The 16,050-nt window shown below is 39.3% G+C and overlaps 1 protein-coding gene and 1 pseudogene across 2 annotated transcripts in view; both read left to right on the plus strand.

Moving 5' to 3' along the window:
• The first annotated feature begins 225 nt into the window (after nt 1-225).
• Nucleotides 226-16,050, plus strand: part of LOC309811672 (alpha-2-macroglobulin-like) — a 41,380-nt gene continuing 25,555 nt past the window's right edge. Inside the window, exons 1-13 of the mRNA XM_082634671.1 lie at nt 226-383; nt 2,603-2,786; nt 5,380-5,539; nt 5,701-5,753; nt 7,653-7,673; nt 7,938-8,106; nt 8,551-8,635; nt 9,969-10,089; nt 11,082-11,196; nt 11,343-11,452; nt 13,711-13,872; nt 15,268-15,495; nt 15,738-15,801. Of these exons, the coding sequence (XP_082490797.1) occupies nt 298-383; nt 2,603-2,786; nt 5,380-5,539; nt 5,701-5,753; nt 7,653-7,673; nt 7,938-8,106; nt 8,551-8,635; nt 9,969-10,089; nt 11,082-11,196; nt 11,343-11,452; nt 13,711-13,872; nt 15,268-15,495; nt 15,738-15,801 (1,558 nt within the window). The 5' untranslated portion in view covers nt 226-297. The remainder of the gene's footprint in view (nt 384-2,602; nt 2,787-5,379; nt 5,540-5,700; nt 5,754-7,652; nt 7,674-7,937; nt 8,107-8,550; nt 8,636-9,968; nt 10,090-11,081; nt 11,197-11,342; nt 11,453-13,710; nt 13,873-15,267; nt 15,496-15,737; nt 15,802-16,050) is intronic.
• Nucleotides 2,794-5,313, plus strand: LOC309811675 (non-histone chromosomal protein HMG-14-like; annotated as a pseudogene). Its single transcript has one exon. The product of its transcript is annotated as a non-histone chromosomal protein HMG-14-like (transcript).

Here is a 16,050-nt window from a genome sequence, read left to right on the forward strand (position 1 = left end):
CGGTAAAACCCAGGGAAAGTGAGCACTAATGGGAATGTGGATTTTATCCCTCTAGGAATCCTATTTAGCCCACCAGGAATTAACCTTGACTGTAATTAAGTCCCTGAGAGCAATGACCCTTTCAGAGAATGTTCAAAGACCTCTACTTTGTTTAGACACCTTGTGTGGGTGGAACTTCCTGTTTACACAGAGAACAGCATAAAGCCTAGTTGCTCTGAGGAATGTTTGGGACCAGACCAATTGCAGGGAGAAAGGCACAATACAGTCTGGTCTCCTCTGGTCCCTTCTCCCTGCAGCATGGGGAAGAACAAACTCCTCCATCCAAGTCTTACTCTCCTTCTTCTGGTCTTCCTGCCTACAGATGCCTCAGTCTCTGGAATACCGTGAGTTTCACATAGAGCATAAACTTGAAGAGTCCTTTCCTTTATTCCAAATCCTCCTTATCATTCACTTGTCTTCCCTATGGAACTGTCACCTTCTTATCTTTAAGGTGTCTTCCAATGATGAGATTTTACAAATCTGGTTTATTCAGTCTTCACTTATTCTTAACCATTTTTCTCCAACTCTCTGGATCTCTGAATCTCTGCATCTCTAAATTCTCTGGGGATATACAAAGACTTTCTAAAGGGCATTGGAAAGTGATTCTTTTAAAGGAATCACTTTTCAGATCCTCACATTCATATTGATCTGCTTGAGACCATGCTATTTATCCTTTCTTACCTCCCCTTTCTTAATTTCCTATCTTTCACTTTAAAAGAGAAAGACAAACCTCCCTCAATCAGATGTTACTGTGGAACACTGTCCTGGAGTATAAAAATCTCTAGGGTGCCAAATAAAGGAGCAATTTGAAATACCGATGTTGATGTTGAGAAAGCAAAGGACTCTAATGACAGGAGAAAAAATCCTTTTGCAGATCTTGTGGTGGCGAATTCTTTGTTTCAACAAAATTGAAGGAAGATCTAAGGGAGATACCAGCTGATAAATAATTAGAAGCAATTCTTGATAATAGGGCACTGGGTGATCTTTGGCATGTAATGCAGAAGGAGTTACAAGAACTGGTAAAAATGATATAATTGTTTCATCTGTCATTTATTTACTTTTATGTGAACAATTTTTCATGGCACTTATATCTATACAAACCAAAAACAGCAACAGAGTTAATGTTAGACCTTATTTAATTCTTGCAATAAGGAATATCCATCCATGGATACATAAGAACAACTCATCATTTTCATTAAAAATGTACTTCAAAAGTATTTTGATTTTATATATAATAAATATGAATCATAATTTGTAATATATTTATTTTGTTTTGATCAGTTGTATACTAGTAAGACTTCTGAAAACAATTCAATCCAGAAGAAAATGTTTAACATTTACAACTTTAAGGTCACATTAAATTTAAAAGAAGAGTTAAATGCATATACCCACATATAATATTTCATATATATGTATATATATACATATGCATGTGTGTATATATATATATATACACACACACATATATATATATAAACAAAGAAGGAAGAGTGATCCATAAAATATTTTGAAGCATAGAAATGTTAGGACAAACTTCTGTGTGGTAAATGGCATGAAAATTCAAGTTCACGGAGGAAAAGGGGGAAAGATGCTAAATTTCTGATCATTACAAAAAGAACATTTTGGTGTATTTTTTAAATAGATCATACTGGATATCTTATCACTATGATATTTAAGATTCGATGGGAGATGTACAAAAAAGTAACATAAGTTTTAATTTAAAATGTCATCAAAAATAATATATATTGCTATTGTTTAAACTTGTGATAAAAAAATAGATGTTTACTTGAATACATGTAAGGAAGGCATAGTGTCTAAAAATAGTTAGGAATTCTGGGAGCAAAAATGTTTGAAAACTCATGTGTCAATAAAATTATATATGAGAGTATTGAGAAAGTTTCTGTTCTGTTCATGAGGACCCCAAATTCAATCTCTAGAAGACCATTCTTGAGTAGACCATTTTTGTCTACCCTGAGTTGAAAGGCAAATATTTAATATGCAAACATCCAGGGTTAGGTAACACACTAAGATTTCATTAGTTGCTTAACACACTGAGACTTTAAACTAAGGACTCTCTTTAAGCCTCAGAGTAGAAAGCAAGAACTTGCCATTCCATTTTTACAGGCTTGTTTTATAAATATATATAAGTTCTGTAAGTGGATTGGTTTCTGTAGTGTTCCACACGAGAACTTGCTTGCTTTTTACAGCAACCCTAATGTAAAATAGATTTACAGCATAAATATATATAATTAGCATATTTTTATTTGAATTCAGATGCTCACAGACTGATATTTGGGTTCCTTAAAGTGAGGTATACCTGCAAATGTTAACCTCTTAAAGGCTCACTTCAAGTCAAATGTTCACTGCCATGGCACTGACGATGGAAAGGGGAGTAATTCGCATGCATGCCCTCCAACGGCAGAGATCAATTTCATGCTTATCAACATGTCTTCTCTTGGCATAGAACTAACGATAGTAACAAGAATTACAGCAGAAGATAATGCTGCTGATAATAATGCCTCACCTCCTACACTCTCCTCTAACTGGATTCCCCCATCCCCAGGCACTACATGGTGTTGGTCCCCTCCCTGCTCCACACTGGGACCCCTCAGAAGGGTTGCCTCCTTCTGAGCCACCTGAATGAGACGGTGACCGTAAGCGCCTCCTTGGAGTCCCTCAGAGAGAACAGAAGCCTCTTTACTGATGTGGTGGCAGAGAAAGACTTATTCCACTGTGTCTCCTTCACTGTGAGTACGGCTGTTTGACTTAAAATACTTGTTTCTATTGGTTGGGAACATAGGCAACCAGAATTCAGTCAAGATAAGACTTTGAGAGGCTGGCATGGACTTCAGGAAGGAATCTAAACGTAGCGACTAAGTGTAGAAGTTAAGAAGCAATGCATGAATTTCCAATATAAATAATGGTAGACCAATATTTATAGAGATATTAAAATCAACTTAATGATTAGAGAAAATTCCTATTAGCCAGAAAAAAAAAAAAAAGCAGTATGCACTAGACAAAGGGAAAATATGAGTTCTCCTGAAAATTAAAATGGAAAAAATACAAACAAAGAAAACTAGGCCAGTGTTTAACATAAGCCCCAGTAGTGGGCTGACAGGAACACACCACCCCATACGTACTCTTTCTAAGAGTGAACTTGTAGAAATTACCATGGGTGACTATCCAATAGCTCTTCACAGTTGCCCATATATAGAATCCTTACAGCGTACAGCCAATAACATGTTGCAGTTTCCTTTCTCATAGCTTTAAGAGATGCTTCTACCATGCCCTTTTACCACATAACATCAGTTTGGTAAAGTTCAGTGTATAAGTGAATCAAAACTGTATTAGCGAGCTCCGGCGGCGGGAGGACCGGCAGCGGCCAGGCAGCCCAGCTTCGCCAAGGCTCTCGGCGTGCACGGCTCGCAGGCCCCGAGCACGCGCCGGCCCCGCCGCCACCATGGCCAAGAGGAAGGTCAGCTCCGCCGACGGGGAGGCGAAGGAGGAGCCCAAGAGGAGACTGGCAAGGCTGTCAGCGAAACCGGCTCCTGAAAAAGTGGAAACGAAGCCAAAAAAGCGGCAGGAAAGGATAAATCTTCAGACAAAAAAGTGCAAACAAAAAGGAAAAGGGGAGCAAAGGGAAAACAGGCCGAAGTGGCTCACCAAGAGACTAAAGAAGACTCACCTGCAGAAAACGGAGCAACTAAAAACGAGGAGAGCCCAGCCTCTGATGAAGCAGGAGAGAAAGAAGCCAAGTCTGATTAGTATCACACACCTGGTCCTATCAGGGGCCCCTGTCTCCCTTCTTGTACAATACAGAGGAATATTTTTATCAACTATTTTGTAAATGCAAGTTTTTTAGTAGCTTTAGAAACATTTTTAAAAAGGAGGGAATCCTACCTCATCCCATTTTTTAAGTGTAAATGCTTTTTTTTAAGAGGTGAAATCATTTGCTGGTTGTTTATTTTTTGGTACAACCAGAAAATAGTGGGATATTGAATGTGGCAGGCATTGTCTTGGGTGCCAGCTTAACATTCCATAGATGGGGGGATATTTTATATCCTATAATACAAAGCATACTAAATGGCAGTTTGGAGTCAGTTGTGCATTTAATGCCCTGAACACTTTAAATTACTTCTCTTCCCATGTTGTTTTTGGTAGAATTATTTCCTAAAGCAAACCACTCACCTCTTGATCTTGGCTCTCCTGGTCAGAATTCTGTGCACTCTGTAACATCTTTGGTCGTGGTAGTCCAGTTCTTCTAGTAACTTTGTTAATGTGCTGTGAACGATTGACAGTTTGGGTATGTAGTGTATATGATATTAAATTGTGAATTAGTGGGACTTACGATGTAACGGCATATCAATATTTGAAGATATTGGTACTTGATCGCCTGTCAAGGAAAATTTGCCTCCAAATTTTAAGCTGGAAAGTCACTGGAATAACTGTTCAGAAAAGAATCACAACTACGTGATTTTTTAGATTTTTGGTATGTATGTTAAGAATTGTGTACAAATTGAAATGTCTGTGTACTGATCCTCAAAACAACCAATAAAACATCTCAATTATGAAAGAAAAAAAAAACTGTATTAGCTGATCTGCAGTAACCTGGATGGACCTGGAGATTATCATACTAAGTGAAGTAAGTCAGACAGAGAAAGACAAATATCATATGATATTGCTTATATGCAGAATCTAAAAACAAACGGATACAAATGAACTTATTTACAAAACAGAAACAGACTCACAGACTTAGAGACAAACTTATGGTTATCGGGGGAAGGGTGGGGAGGAGGATAGATTGAGTTTGGGATTGACACGAACACACGGCTATATTTAAAATAGACAACCAACAAGGACCCACTGTATAGCACAGGGAACTCTGCTCAATATCCTGTAATAACCTCAATGGGAAAAGAATTTGAAAAAGAATAGATACATGTATGTGTATAACTGAATCACCTTGCTGTACACCCGAAACTAACACAACAGTGTTAATCAACTCTACTCCAACATAAAATAAAAATTTAAAAATGAATAAATAAATAAAGCAAAAATATTTTTACAAAAGCCTGTATTGGCTGATCTGTAAGGAGATGTGAGTATCATTTATGACCTCTCTCACTGTTGTAATTTCCTCCATCCTGTGTTCTGTCTTCCCATTTGTAAATGACAGAAGTCATTCTGTCTGTGAATTCCTGTCCATGCCAAATTTCCCTGATGAGAATGAGAGAGTGAAATTAAGCAAAAGGGACAAGATCCCCAGGGAGAATTGGGACAGGGACTGGAGGAGGAAACTTGGCAGATGAATGGGTTCTCAGGATCTCTCCTGTATTTCAGATCCCAAGATCTTCATCCAATGAGGAGGTAATGTTCCTCACTATCCAAGTGAAAGGACCAACCCAAGAATTCAAGAAGCGGACCACAGTGTTGGTTAAAAATGAAGAGAGTCTGGTCTTTGTCCAGACAGACAAACCCATCTACAAACCAGAGCAGACAGGTACAAAAAGGCCTATGGTCAGGACAACTTCAAAAAAGAAAGATCTTCCTCCCCTGTGTATTCCCCAGTCAAAGGAATCCTGGTTCCTTTATGGTCTGTCTTACTAGCCTATAGGCCTGGCTTCAGGTTTCTGGGACTCATGAAAAATATTTCTGTTTCAGTGAAATTTCGTGTCGTCTTGTTGGATGACAATTTTCACCCCCTGAATGAGTTGGTAAGTGTCCTAATATCGATCTAGAATTTTTATTATCTATGTAAACAGGCTGAGGGTTTGTTTTTGGTGTTGGGGGAGAACCAGGGAGAGGAAGAATCTGGTACTGATAGCAGTACTTTCTGGCATTGCCATAGTGCAATATCCTCATTTAAACAGTATTCTGGGTCAAGAGAGTAGCTGATTCTTTCTTGGTACTCATACTTACTCAGTTGTCACACAAACTTACTCTTTAGAAAATTCTCAATTAGCCAAACTAGAAAGATACACTATATCTCTTTTTTTTTTTTTTTTTTTGCGGTACGCGGGCCTCTCACTGTTGTGGCCTCTCTCATTGCGGAGCACAGGCTCTGGATGCGCAGGCTCAGTGGCCATGGCTCACGGGCTCAGCCGCTCCGCAGCATGTGGGATCTTCCTGGACCGGGGCACGAACCCGTGTCCCTGCATTGGCAGGCAGACTCTCAACCACTGTGCCACCAGGGAAGCCCGAAAGATACACTATATAATAAATAAACCATCAAAAAACTTAGGTTTAAACAACTTCTCAAAGATTCAAACTTTTTCTAAACACAAAACCTCTCCTATAAAGGAAGGAGAGTGTAATCAATGTTTGTTCCTCAAGACTAACACTCTCAATTTTAATGTAGACAAGAAAACAAAGTCTTAATTTTTCTCTCCTAGATCTAGTCCTCAACCACATTTTCTTATCTCAGAAAGAGGCAATTTTCAATGAAAACCCAGGGACTCTGTTGACTATAGCCCCTCCGCCCCCAACTTCCTTTTCCCCCTCTTAAAAGTGTTCTCTTTCCCTTGTCATAGAGTTTGCAATTCCCTGCTGATCCTGATCAAACCCATCTTTGCTAGGGGGTGAAGAAGGGAAAGGGATGGGAGGGAAAAAAGCAACTTTTTTCTTCTAGCTCCTCAGGCAAAGGATTAAGGCATATTCCTCCGTCTCACCCACATCCATTTCATCAGAAAATCATGTTAGTTTAAAATATATCCAGACTATGTTTTACCACATGAATTGCTACGACCTTGTCCTGACCAGTATCACCTCTAAACAAGACTATTACAATAGCCTTGAAATTGGTCTCCTGGTTTCCACTTACACTCCTCTATCTAAAATCAAACACCTAGCCCTTCACTCTATCAGCTTAACTCTGCTTTATTTTTATTTCTTGACATTTACCACTACCTCAAATCTATTTATCTATATCTCAAATATATATATCAAATATATGTATCTCAAATATATATGTCAAACATATATATCTCAAATATATATGTATATATATCAAAAATATATATTTCATATATGACTGTGTTTCTCATGTATCCATCCCTATTAGAATGTAAGCTCTATGAAAGCAGATCTGTTGTTCTTTTGTGCATTGCTCTATTCATAGCACCTAGAATGATACACAGCACATGTTAGGCACTTAATAAGTATTAGTTTTAAAAATGAATAAGCATTGATAGTAGAGGAGCTATTCCCAGTCGTCCTTATTCTTAAAACTACCTAAGAATTCTGTGACCCACCTTAACATTTGGATCTGAACATGGTTACTTATAATTCCATTAGTGTTGATTTCTCAATCTGTAAAATAGCATAGCAAAGGAATGTTCTTCACTGGGATACTATAAGCATTTAAGTAATAGCAGTAAATACCATTCCTAATGAATGGCACATATGCATTTGTTGCTCACACCCGGTAAGTACCTAACATTACTTATTAATTGCTTGTAATGGATTAATCAAAAGTTCTGTAAAACTTAATCTGGAATTTTTCTGTGTTTTACTACAGATAAAGTCATTCTGCATAAAGCTGTCTTGCTTATAAATCAGAACTGAGAATATTTGAGAGCAATTCTAAACTCCTTTCTCTCTCTTTTGTCTTTCAGATTCCACTAGTATATATTGAGGTAAGCAACGTGAAACATTCCATAATTAGAAACAAGTAATAAACTTAGGGAGAAGGTTCTTATTTGAGAGATTCTTACAATATTTCAGAAACTTGTCCTGAAGGGAGAAACCTTCAAACTCATGTAACACTAGATGGTTCCAAGTCATCTCCCTTCCCCACCCCTCCCCACCTCTTTGTGGATAACATAGGAGTCCCCACAGATTTCCTTTATTGTCTCTCATGCTCTGGGCTCTTTTGTAAATTACAACTACTGTGTCCACAGGACCCCAGAGGAAATCGCATCATGCAATGGCAGAACCTCAAGGTAGAGAGTGGCCTCAAGCAGTTGACCTTTCCCCTCTCATCAGAGCCCTTTCAGGGCTCCTATAAGGTGGTGGTACAGAAGGAATCAGGTGAAATGGCAGAACACCCCTTCACCGTGGAGGAATTTGGTATGGATTATGCAAAATCAGGGAACAGTTTTTTCATATTTAAACTTCTAGGGTCTAGAATTTGAGTTTCTTTGGAATTACTTTCTATTTCCCACGGGTGAAATTAGGCTTGGAGTGGAACTAATTACTTCTAATCCAATGAGGACCATCAGTGATTCGTGAATAGGATGTCATATAGCATTTTTGTAGCAATTTTTAATCTTCAAAAAAAAAGTAAAACATTCTTAGTCCAGTGGAGTCTCCCATAATTCATTAAGGTTACATTGATCCATCATAGTCCTTCAACCAGGATCTCCATTTGAGAGAAAGGTGGATATATTGGAGAAGAGGGCTACCTTTTCAGGGCCCTAAAATATGATTAGAGAATTGTTATGAGAACCTGGAAATACCAATTCCCCAGAAGTTGAAAACCAATCACCAACTTCCTTTATCTCCAATCAACAGTGCTTCCTAAGTTTGAAGTGCAAGTAAGAGTGCCAAGGATAATCACCATCTTGGAAGAAGAAATGACTGTGTCAGTGTGTGGCCTGTGAGTTTATACTTTTAAAAAATCTTTGGCGAGGGGAATTATTTAAAGGAGACTCACCCTTTGGGATATTTTGACTAGCTTGTCTAGAAGCAGTGCAGCAAAAATACCTTAAATACATGGGAGCATCCCCATCTCTAGAACTTTCCTCTCCTGTTGCTTTTCTATTTCCCTTCTTACTTTCTTTCACGTCCTTTCCAACATTATTATAACTATCATGGGGCAGGCAACCGTTCCTAGAGCTAAGCTATGCTAGTAGGATTGATTCTGAAAGTAATAAAGCTACTCGCGCGTGCACGTACACACGTACACACACAAATGAGATAGTGTTGAAGGGTAGTGACTTTCCCTTTACCAGGTTGTAAAGTAAATTCAATCATCAACAGATCATTTACTTGACCTTGGATACATAGTGGAAAAATAGCTCAGATTCAGAATTTGTAGAGATAGGCATATTGCAGAAATGTCATCTAACTCATCTGTCTACCTAAGGCACGTCACATACTTCTCTGAACTGCCATTTTCACTGATGAGAGTAGACATGATCTCACAATCAGTCTTTTCCAACCTTGAAAATTCATGTTTCTAGGATCTTATTGCTCCCATCTCCAGTAGCCCAGCAGTAGCAGTACAGAAAGAACAGGCAGAGTGAAGAAACCAGTCCTAAAGACCTTCAGCTGGGTCCCTGCCCCAGCACTATCTCAGAGTAAGGTCACCAAGCTCCTGATCCCACAGAGCTGGTGAACCAGTACTCTTGCAAATATTGATATAGAGGGTATTTTGAATAGGGAAGGAAACAAATACCCTCAAGACCACAGCAATTATCAATGATATATTTATGGCACAATCCCATTTTTGTAAAAAGTAAACAAGTAAAAGTCTACATGAACAGAGATGGCTACACATAGGAAGAGGATGATGGAAGGAGAGATACCATCATATTAATAGTTTATATTCCTAGGTAGAATTGAGAGTGTTTATTTCTTGTCTTTGTTTTGTTTTGTTGGTATTGTTTTTTCTCTTAAGATCTGGTGTAGCTTTGGCAAAAGAAAAAGTATTTTTTAAAAGATGAAACTGAAAATTAGAGATTAAGAAAAAAAAAAAAAGACATGGTAAAAGAAGGCTGAAGTAAATTCCAGCATGTTGCACAGGAAATTTCTAAAAGAGAAGGTTCATTACTTAGTTTACTTGCCCTCAACACTGTATGAGCCCTGCAGAAATTACAGGGAAGTACAGAGTCTAAAAATATACTATAGCTAAAGGGAAAATATAAACAGGTAGAAAATGGGGGTGTTAAATGTCTGATTTGATCCATTTGGCAATGTTCTTATGACAGATACACATATGGGAAGCCTGTCCCAGGACGTGTGACTATAAACATGTGCAGAAAGTACAGTAACCCTTCTAACTGCTTTGGTGGAGAATCACATGCTGTCTGTGAGAAGTTCAGTCAGCAGGTATGTGGGAAACTACTCCTAGGGATTAACAGCCCAGGCACTGTTGATGAGCAATGAGTTACAACACGGTGGTAACTCAGGAAGAGACCAATCTGTAAGAGAATTCTATGCTAGCTATAGTCGTTTTTTAAAAATCAGTGATTTAGCACAATAGGAGTTATTTCTTGTAATTGTCCATTGCGGGTATTCTTGGTGCACCAAGCACCCAGAATGATCGAAGTTGAACCATCTCCAGTACCTGGTATCTAAAGCCGCCTTGAGTATCCATCCAATTATGTAAAGGAAGGAGAAGAAAACATACAAATCTTAACCACCTTGGCTGGGAAGGGTGTCAGTTTTTCTCTCTTTCTATGAGCAAGAGCTTGTCACAAGGCCCCACCTAGATGCCAGGGAGCTGGGAAACACAGTGCCCAGTTGAGCAGCCACTTCCCAGCCACAGCTGTAAACTATGGAAGGGAAGCCAGGCTTCGGTGAAGGGTTAGCTGCCTGCTACAGTAAGATTACCCCCCAATTTTTTTTTTTTTTTTTTTTTTTTTTCCGTACGCGGGCCTCTCACTGTTGTGGCCTCTCCCGTTGCGGAGCACAGGCTCCGGATGCGCAGGCTCAGCGGCCATGGCTCACGGGCCCAGCCGCTCCGCGGCATATGGGATCCTCCCAGACCGGGGCACGAACCCGTATCCCCTGCATCGGCAGGCGGACTCTCAACCACTGCGCCACCAGGGAGGCCCTACCCCCCAATTTTTAAGGCATTTCTTCATTTCTTCACCTCATTCACTCTGGAGAAGACCAGGTACTAAGGAATACACCTGTCAGTTATAAGCCAGAAACTGTTGTGAGATGTAATTATAATTAATCCCTAGAGAATATTTATTGTGTTATCATAAAAAATTCCTAGGTTATGTTGTCTCAAAAAAAAAAAAAATGCCACCAGATTAACTGACCACTGATTTGTCCAGTCTTATGTTTTTGTATTTTATTTCGTCCCCTCCTAGCTAAACAGCCAGGGCTGCTTCTCTCAGCAAGTAAAGACCAAGATCTTCCAAATGAAGAGACAAGAGTTTGAAATGAAAATTGAAGTGGAGGCCAAGATTCAAGAAGAAGGAACAGGTGTGTATACCTCATGGGTATGGGAGAAAGAACAACGGACATGGATTTAGTTCCTTTGCCCAACAGTGAACTGAAAGGGAGGAAGTAGTATAAGTTCAGGGAGAGCATCCTTCCAAAAGAGAACTTATTTTTTCCTTCTTTTTCAGAGGTGGAATTAACTGGAAAAGGGACCACTGAAATAACAAGAACCATAACCAAACTCTCATTTGTGAAAATAGACTCAGACGCTAGACGAGGGATTCCCTTCTTTGGGCAGGTGAGGTATTTTTCAATTCACAAATCAAACTGTACTCTTACCTAATACGTACAACATATTCTGCTAAAACTATACCTGGTTAATATTATCTGTTGATTAATATAATCAAAGGTATAAAACCACATAAAATAGGTTTGTTCCTCTGTAAATCTGTACATCAAATCTATAAAACCATTCTAAAGCACTATCAAAATTAGAAGGTTTTGGGGCTTCCCTGGTGGCACAGTGGTTGAGAGTCCGCCTGCCGATGCAGGGGACACGGGTTCGTGCCCTGGTCCGGGAAGATCCCACATGTCGCAGAGCGGCTGGGCCCGTGAGCCATGGCCGCTGAGCCTGCACGTCCAGAGCATGTGCTCCGCAACGGGAGAGGCCACAACAGTGACAGGCCCGCGTATCGAAAAAAAAAAAAAATTAGAAGGCTTTGGGAACAGCACTGCGTGATGTCACTCAATCTCTTTCCCATGGTTTACCAGGCAGTCTCAGATTTTTATAATATTTTTTCACAAGCATCTCGAAATTCCTGATGGCCAATCACATTATCCTTCTAACATTAACTTTGTATGGAAATGGGTGGGTAGGTGGCTTTCATTTTTATTTTGAAATATAAAAGATTCTACTGTACGTAGTGTTTCTTTAATGGATATTATATATACATTACTTTTTCAAGTATATTTTATTTTATTCAAGTATACTTATTCAAATATATTTGTTTTATTTTAGCAAGTATATTTTAAAAACAGTACACAGAGGGGTAAAATACTGCTATTTAAAGTATACCCAGGGCTTCCCTGGTGGCGCAGTGGTTGAGAGTCCGCCTGCCGATGCAGGGGACACGGGTTTGTGGCCCGGTCCGGGAGGATCCCACAGGCCTAGGAGCGGCTGGGCCCGTGAGCCATGGCCGCTGGGCCTGCACGTCTGGAGCCTGTGCTCCGCAACGGGAGAGGCCACAACAGTGAGAGGCCCGCGTACCGCAAAAAAAATAAATAAAGTATACCCAGATTTTAAAGATATAAATTTTTTCTCTCAGATGTACAAAAAAATCTGCTACTGTTATTTTTCTGCTTACTGTTATAAGCAGATGTGCTAATGGAGCTTTCGGACTCCAGAAGTCTGAGATGACAGTTGTTTGCACCTCCACATGTAATTACTGTGCATCCTGTTTTTAATGGAAATATTATAAGATGTCAGCTGTGGAGAGTGTTAAAAGACAGAGGGACCAGGCTCCACAAAAGAGTAGTGGAATAAATTTTAGAATGTTTTGATTATGTTATGACAGCAAACATGTTCAGAAACTTTGGTCACTTCCTAAAATGAAAGTTCACTTCTTTAAATTCCTCAGAAGTATACTGTACTTTTTTGAGATTTTATTCCTGCTAAATAACTATCCTATTATCATAAGACTCTCTCACCAAAAGTGAAAGAATCAGAATTTTGTACCTATCCTGGTCTTCCTACATACAGCTGACATTTCATTAGCAAACTTAGATCTCGTTAATCAATTACAAATACTAATCCAAGTCTGCTGGTTGTGCTTCCTTCTACCAAAAGTAGCTTATACTGAGAAAAAAAATCACCATCTTTAAAATCTGAACTGAACTACTCATCTTCTGGGTTCAGTATTAGCAGTAATTTGACTTGAGGCCCTTATTTAATATTCTATGCTTCTTTTCAATTTTACATTTTTCAGATGGGAAGTACCTCATAAAATCTACCTACCTTCCAAAAGTTTGCAAATCTAGGTCAAGAAGCAAATATCATATATAAAACTAGAGGAGCACACAGGACAATATATTAGCAATTGCTAATATTAAACCTCAGAACACTAATCCATAGAAAGGGAATGGTCTGCCATAAAATAAGTATTTGAGGCTCAATTAAAAATTTTCATTATGGCTCTTGTGGTCTGTGACTCTACAAAAGTTATATATAATATATAGAGTTTCCAAAATATCCACAGAATACATTTCTCAGGTCACCTCTATTATCTCCATCATTCTCTACCTCTTTACACTATTTTTCGTCTTAGGACTGATTACCACTAAATAAGTATATATTACGCATTTATTTGGCAGCTGTCTCTTTTACTGGACCGTATGCTCTATGATGGAAGGAACTTTGTTTTGTTCACTGCTGTAGCCTCAATGCCTCGAACCATGTCTGACGTGTTGGACACACTCAATAAATATTTGTAATAAAATGAATGTTTGGTGTCTATTGGATATTAGCCACGCAACTGATCTGCAGCTTTTAAACTTCAGGTGCGCCTAACGGATGGAAAAGGTGTCCCTATACCAAATAAACTCATCTTCATCACAGCAGATGAAGCCCACTATGACTCCAATGCCACCACTGATGAGAACGGCCTGGTGCAGTTCTCCATCAACACCACCAGCATCACGGGCACCGACCTCACTGTCAGGGTAAGTTTGGAGGGAAGTTACCAATGATGTGAAGTAGTCTTGGAAGAAAGGTTGCAACCGGAAAGTGATGGCATTTCCAAGTTGTGTTTAGTCTTGGGGGAAAAAATGAGAAACTAAAAACCAATTCAAGGTCAATTTTGAAAAAGTCTGTTAAAAGGAGGCAGTATAGTGTTGTGGCTAAAGTGGGGGCTCGCGTGTAGCGACATGAATCGTGCAAACGCTGTGGGAAGCAGTGTGGCAGTCCCCCCAGATGAGAACTACCGTATGATCCAGTATTCTAACTGCTGAGTATACCTTCAAAAGAACTGAAAACAGAATCTCAAAGGAATACTTGCACAGCCCTGTTCAGAGCAGCACTATTCACAGTAGCCAAGAGGTGGAAGCAACCCAAATATCCATCAACAGATAAACAGAATGTGGTATGTACGTACAATGGAACAGTATTCAGCCTTAAAAAGGAAGGAAAGCCTGTCACAGGCTACAGTGTGGACGAACCATGAAGACATTATGCTAAGTGAAATAGCCAGTCACAAAAAACAAATAGTGTACGACTCCACTTGCATGAGGTATCTAAAGTACGCAAAGCCATAGAAATAGAAAGTAGAATGGTGGTTGCCAGGGGTTGGGAAGAAGGAGAAATGAGGAGTTGGTATTTCCTGGGGACGGTGTTTTAGTTTTGCAAGATGAAAGAATTCTGGAGATGGGCTGCATATTACTTAACACTACCAAACTGTACATTTTAAAATGGTTAAGATGGTAATTTATGTTGTGTTTTTTACCACAATTTTTTTAAGTGTAGGTTCCAGAATCAGATAAATTAGATTAAAATCCTGGCTGAACTCTATATTAAGAGCAAATAACTAAGAGTTGAGTATAGACTTCAACTACTTCGCTAACTCAACTCTTGAACCAATGCTATTTACAGAAAGTGTTCTCAGACCCCTAAGGTTGCAATATTACATTTATTCATAATACCCATTTGAAACCCATCATAAATGAGGCATCTACTCTCTGAAATGCAATTCTTCCGTTTCTGAGGATTAGTCTCCTCAGTGAGGTTTCATAGCTCCAGTGTCTCTATCTGTCTCTACCTCTCATTCTCTGTCTGTAAAGTGGCCAAAGAAATGCAAGCCAAGCTAATCAGAGCAAAGGATGCCTCCTTTTATGCTCTTCACAAATGTAAAAATCAATACCAACTCAAGGAGCCTCTGCCCTCTAAAGGCCTGCAATACAGATAAATACCATAAGGGACCCTCCTCTCTCACTTTTGAGTGTGGAGCACAAGATTTCTAGATACTAGTTAAGGTAGGATACTAAACGAATGCAATTCTGTGAGCACACTGATTCTCTATGACATATAATCTATAAGATAATATTGTTTTTCTAATTCATTAGGTCAAACACAAGGACCAAAGTTCCTGTTATGGCTACCAGTGGCTGTCAGAAGAATATGAAGAAGCTTATCACACCGCTAATCTTGTGTTCTCCCGAAGCAAGAGCTTTGTCCACCTTGAGCCCTTGCCTCGTGAACTGCCCTGCGGCCGAGCTCAGACAGTCCAAGCACATTATGTACTGAATGGACAGGTCCTGCAGGAGCTGAAGGAGCTCGTGTTCTATTACCTGGTGAGAAGGAAGGCCACTACTTTGACTCCTCTGTAAACTCCTGTGTGGGCAAGGATTTATGAAGCTCTTTAGGCATCACTACTTTGACCTCTTATCTATGTTCCTTTTGAAAGTCTGACTTCTCTCAGGGCTAATTATTGCCAGCAGGGGCTCAATGTAACAAGCATATCACCTAGAGAGCAAGACTTGGGGTCAGATCTCTGTCCGGCAAATTAAATCCCTTTTCATTTCCTTTTTTGCAGGTAATGGCAAAGGGAAGCATTGTCCGATCTGGGACTCACGTACTGCCCGTGCACCAGGGAGACAGTGAGTATTTCCATAATTCCCCATTTCTGCCCTCCTCAGTCACATGCAACCTTACGCTGCAGAAATACCAGGAATACCTTCAAATAAAGAGAGAGAATTTTCATCTAACCCCAATAAAGAAGTTGAAAGGGGAATGCAATAATGTTTCTTTCTTTTTTTAAACCCTTTATCAAATATTTATTTCCTTTTCTTTCAGGTTATTCTGTTCAGATTATTTAAAGTGTTTAGTTGTTTCATAATTTATGCTTA

Source organism: Mesoplodon mirus (genome assembly GCF_964341445.2).
Source record: "Mesoplodon mirus genome assembly, chromosome: 11".
Taxonomy (NCBI): domain Eukaryota; kingdom Metazoa; phylum Chordata; class Mammalia; order Artiodactyla; family Ziphiidae; genus Mesoplodon; species Mesoplodon mirus.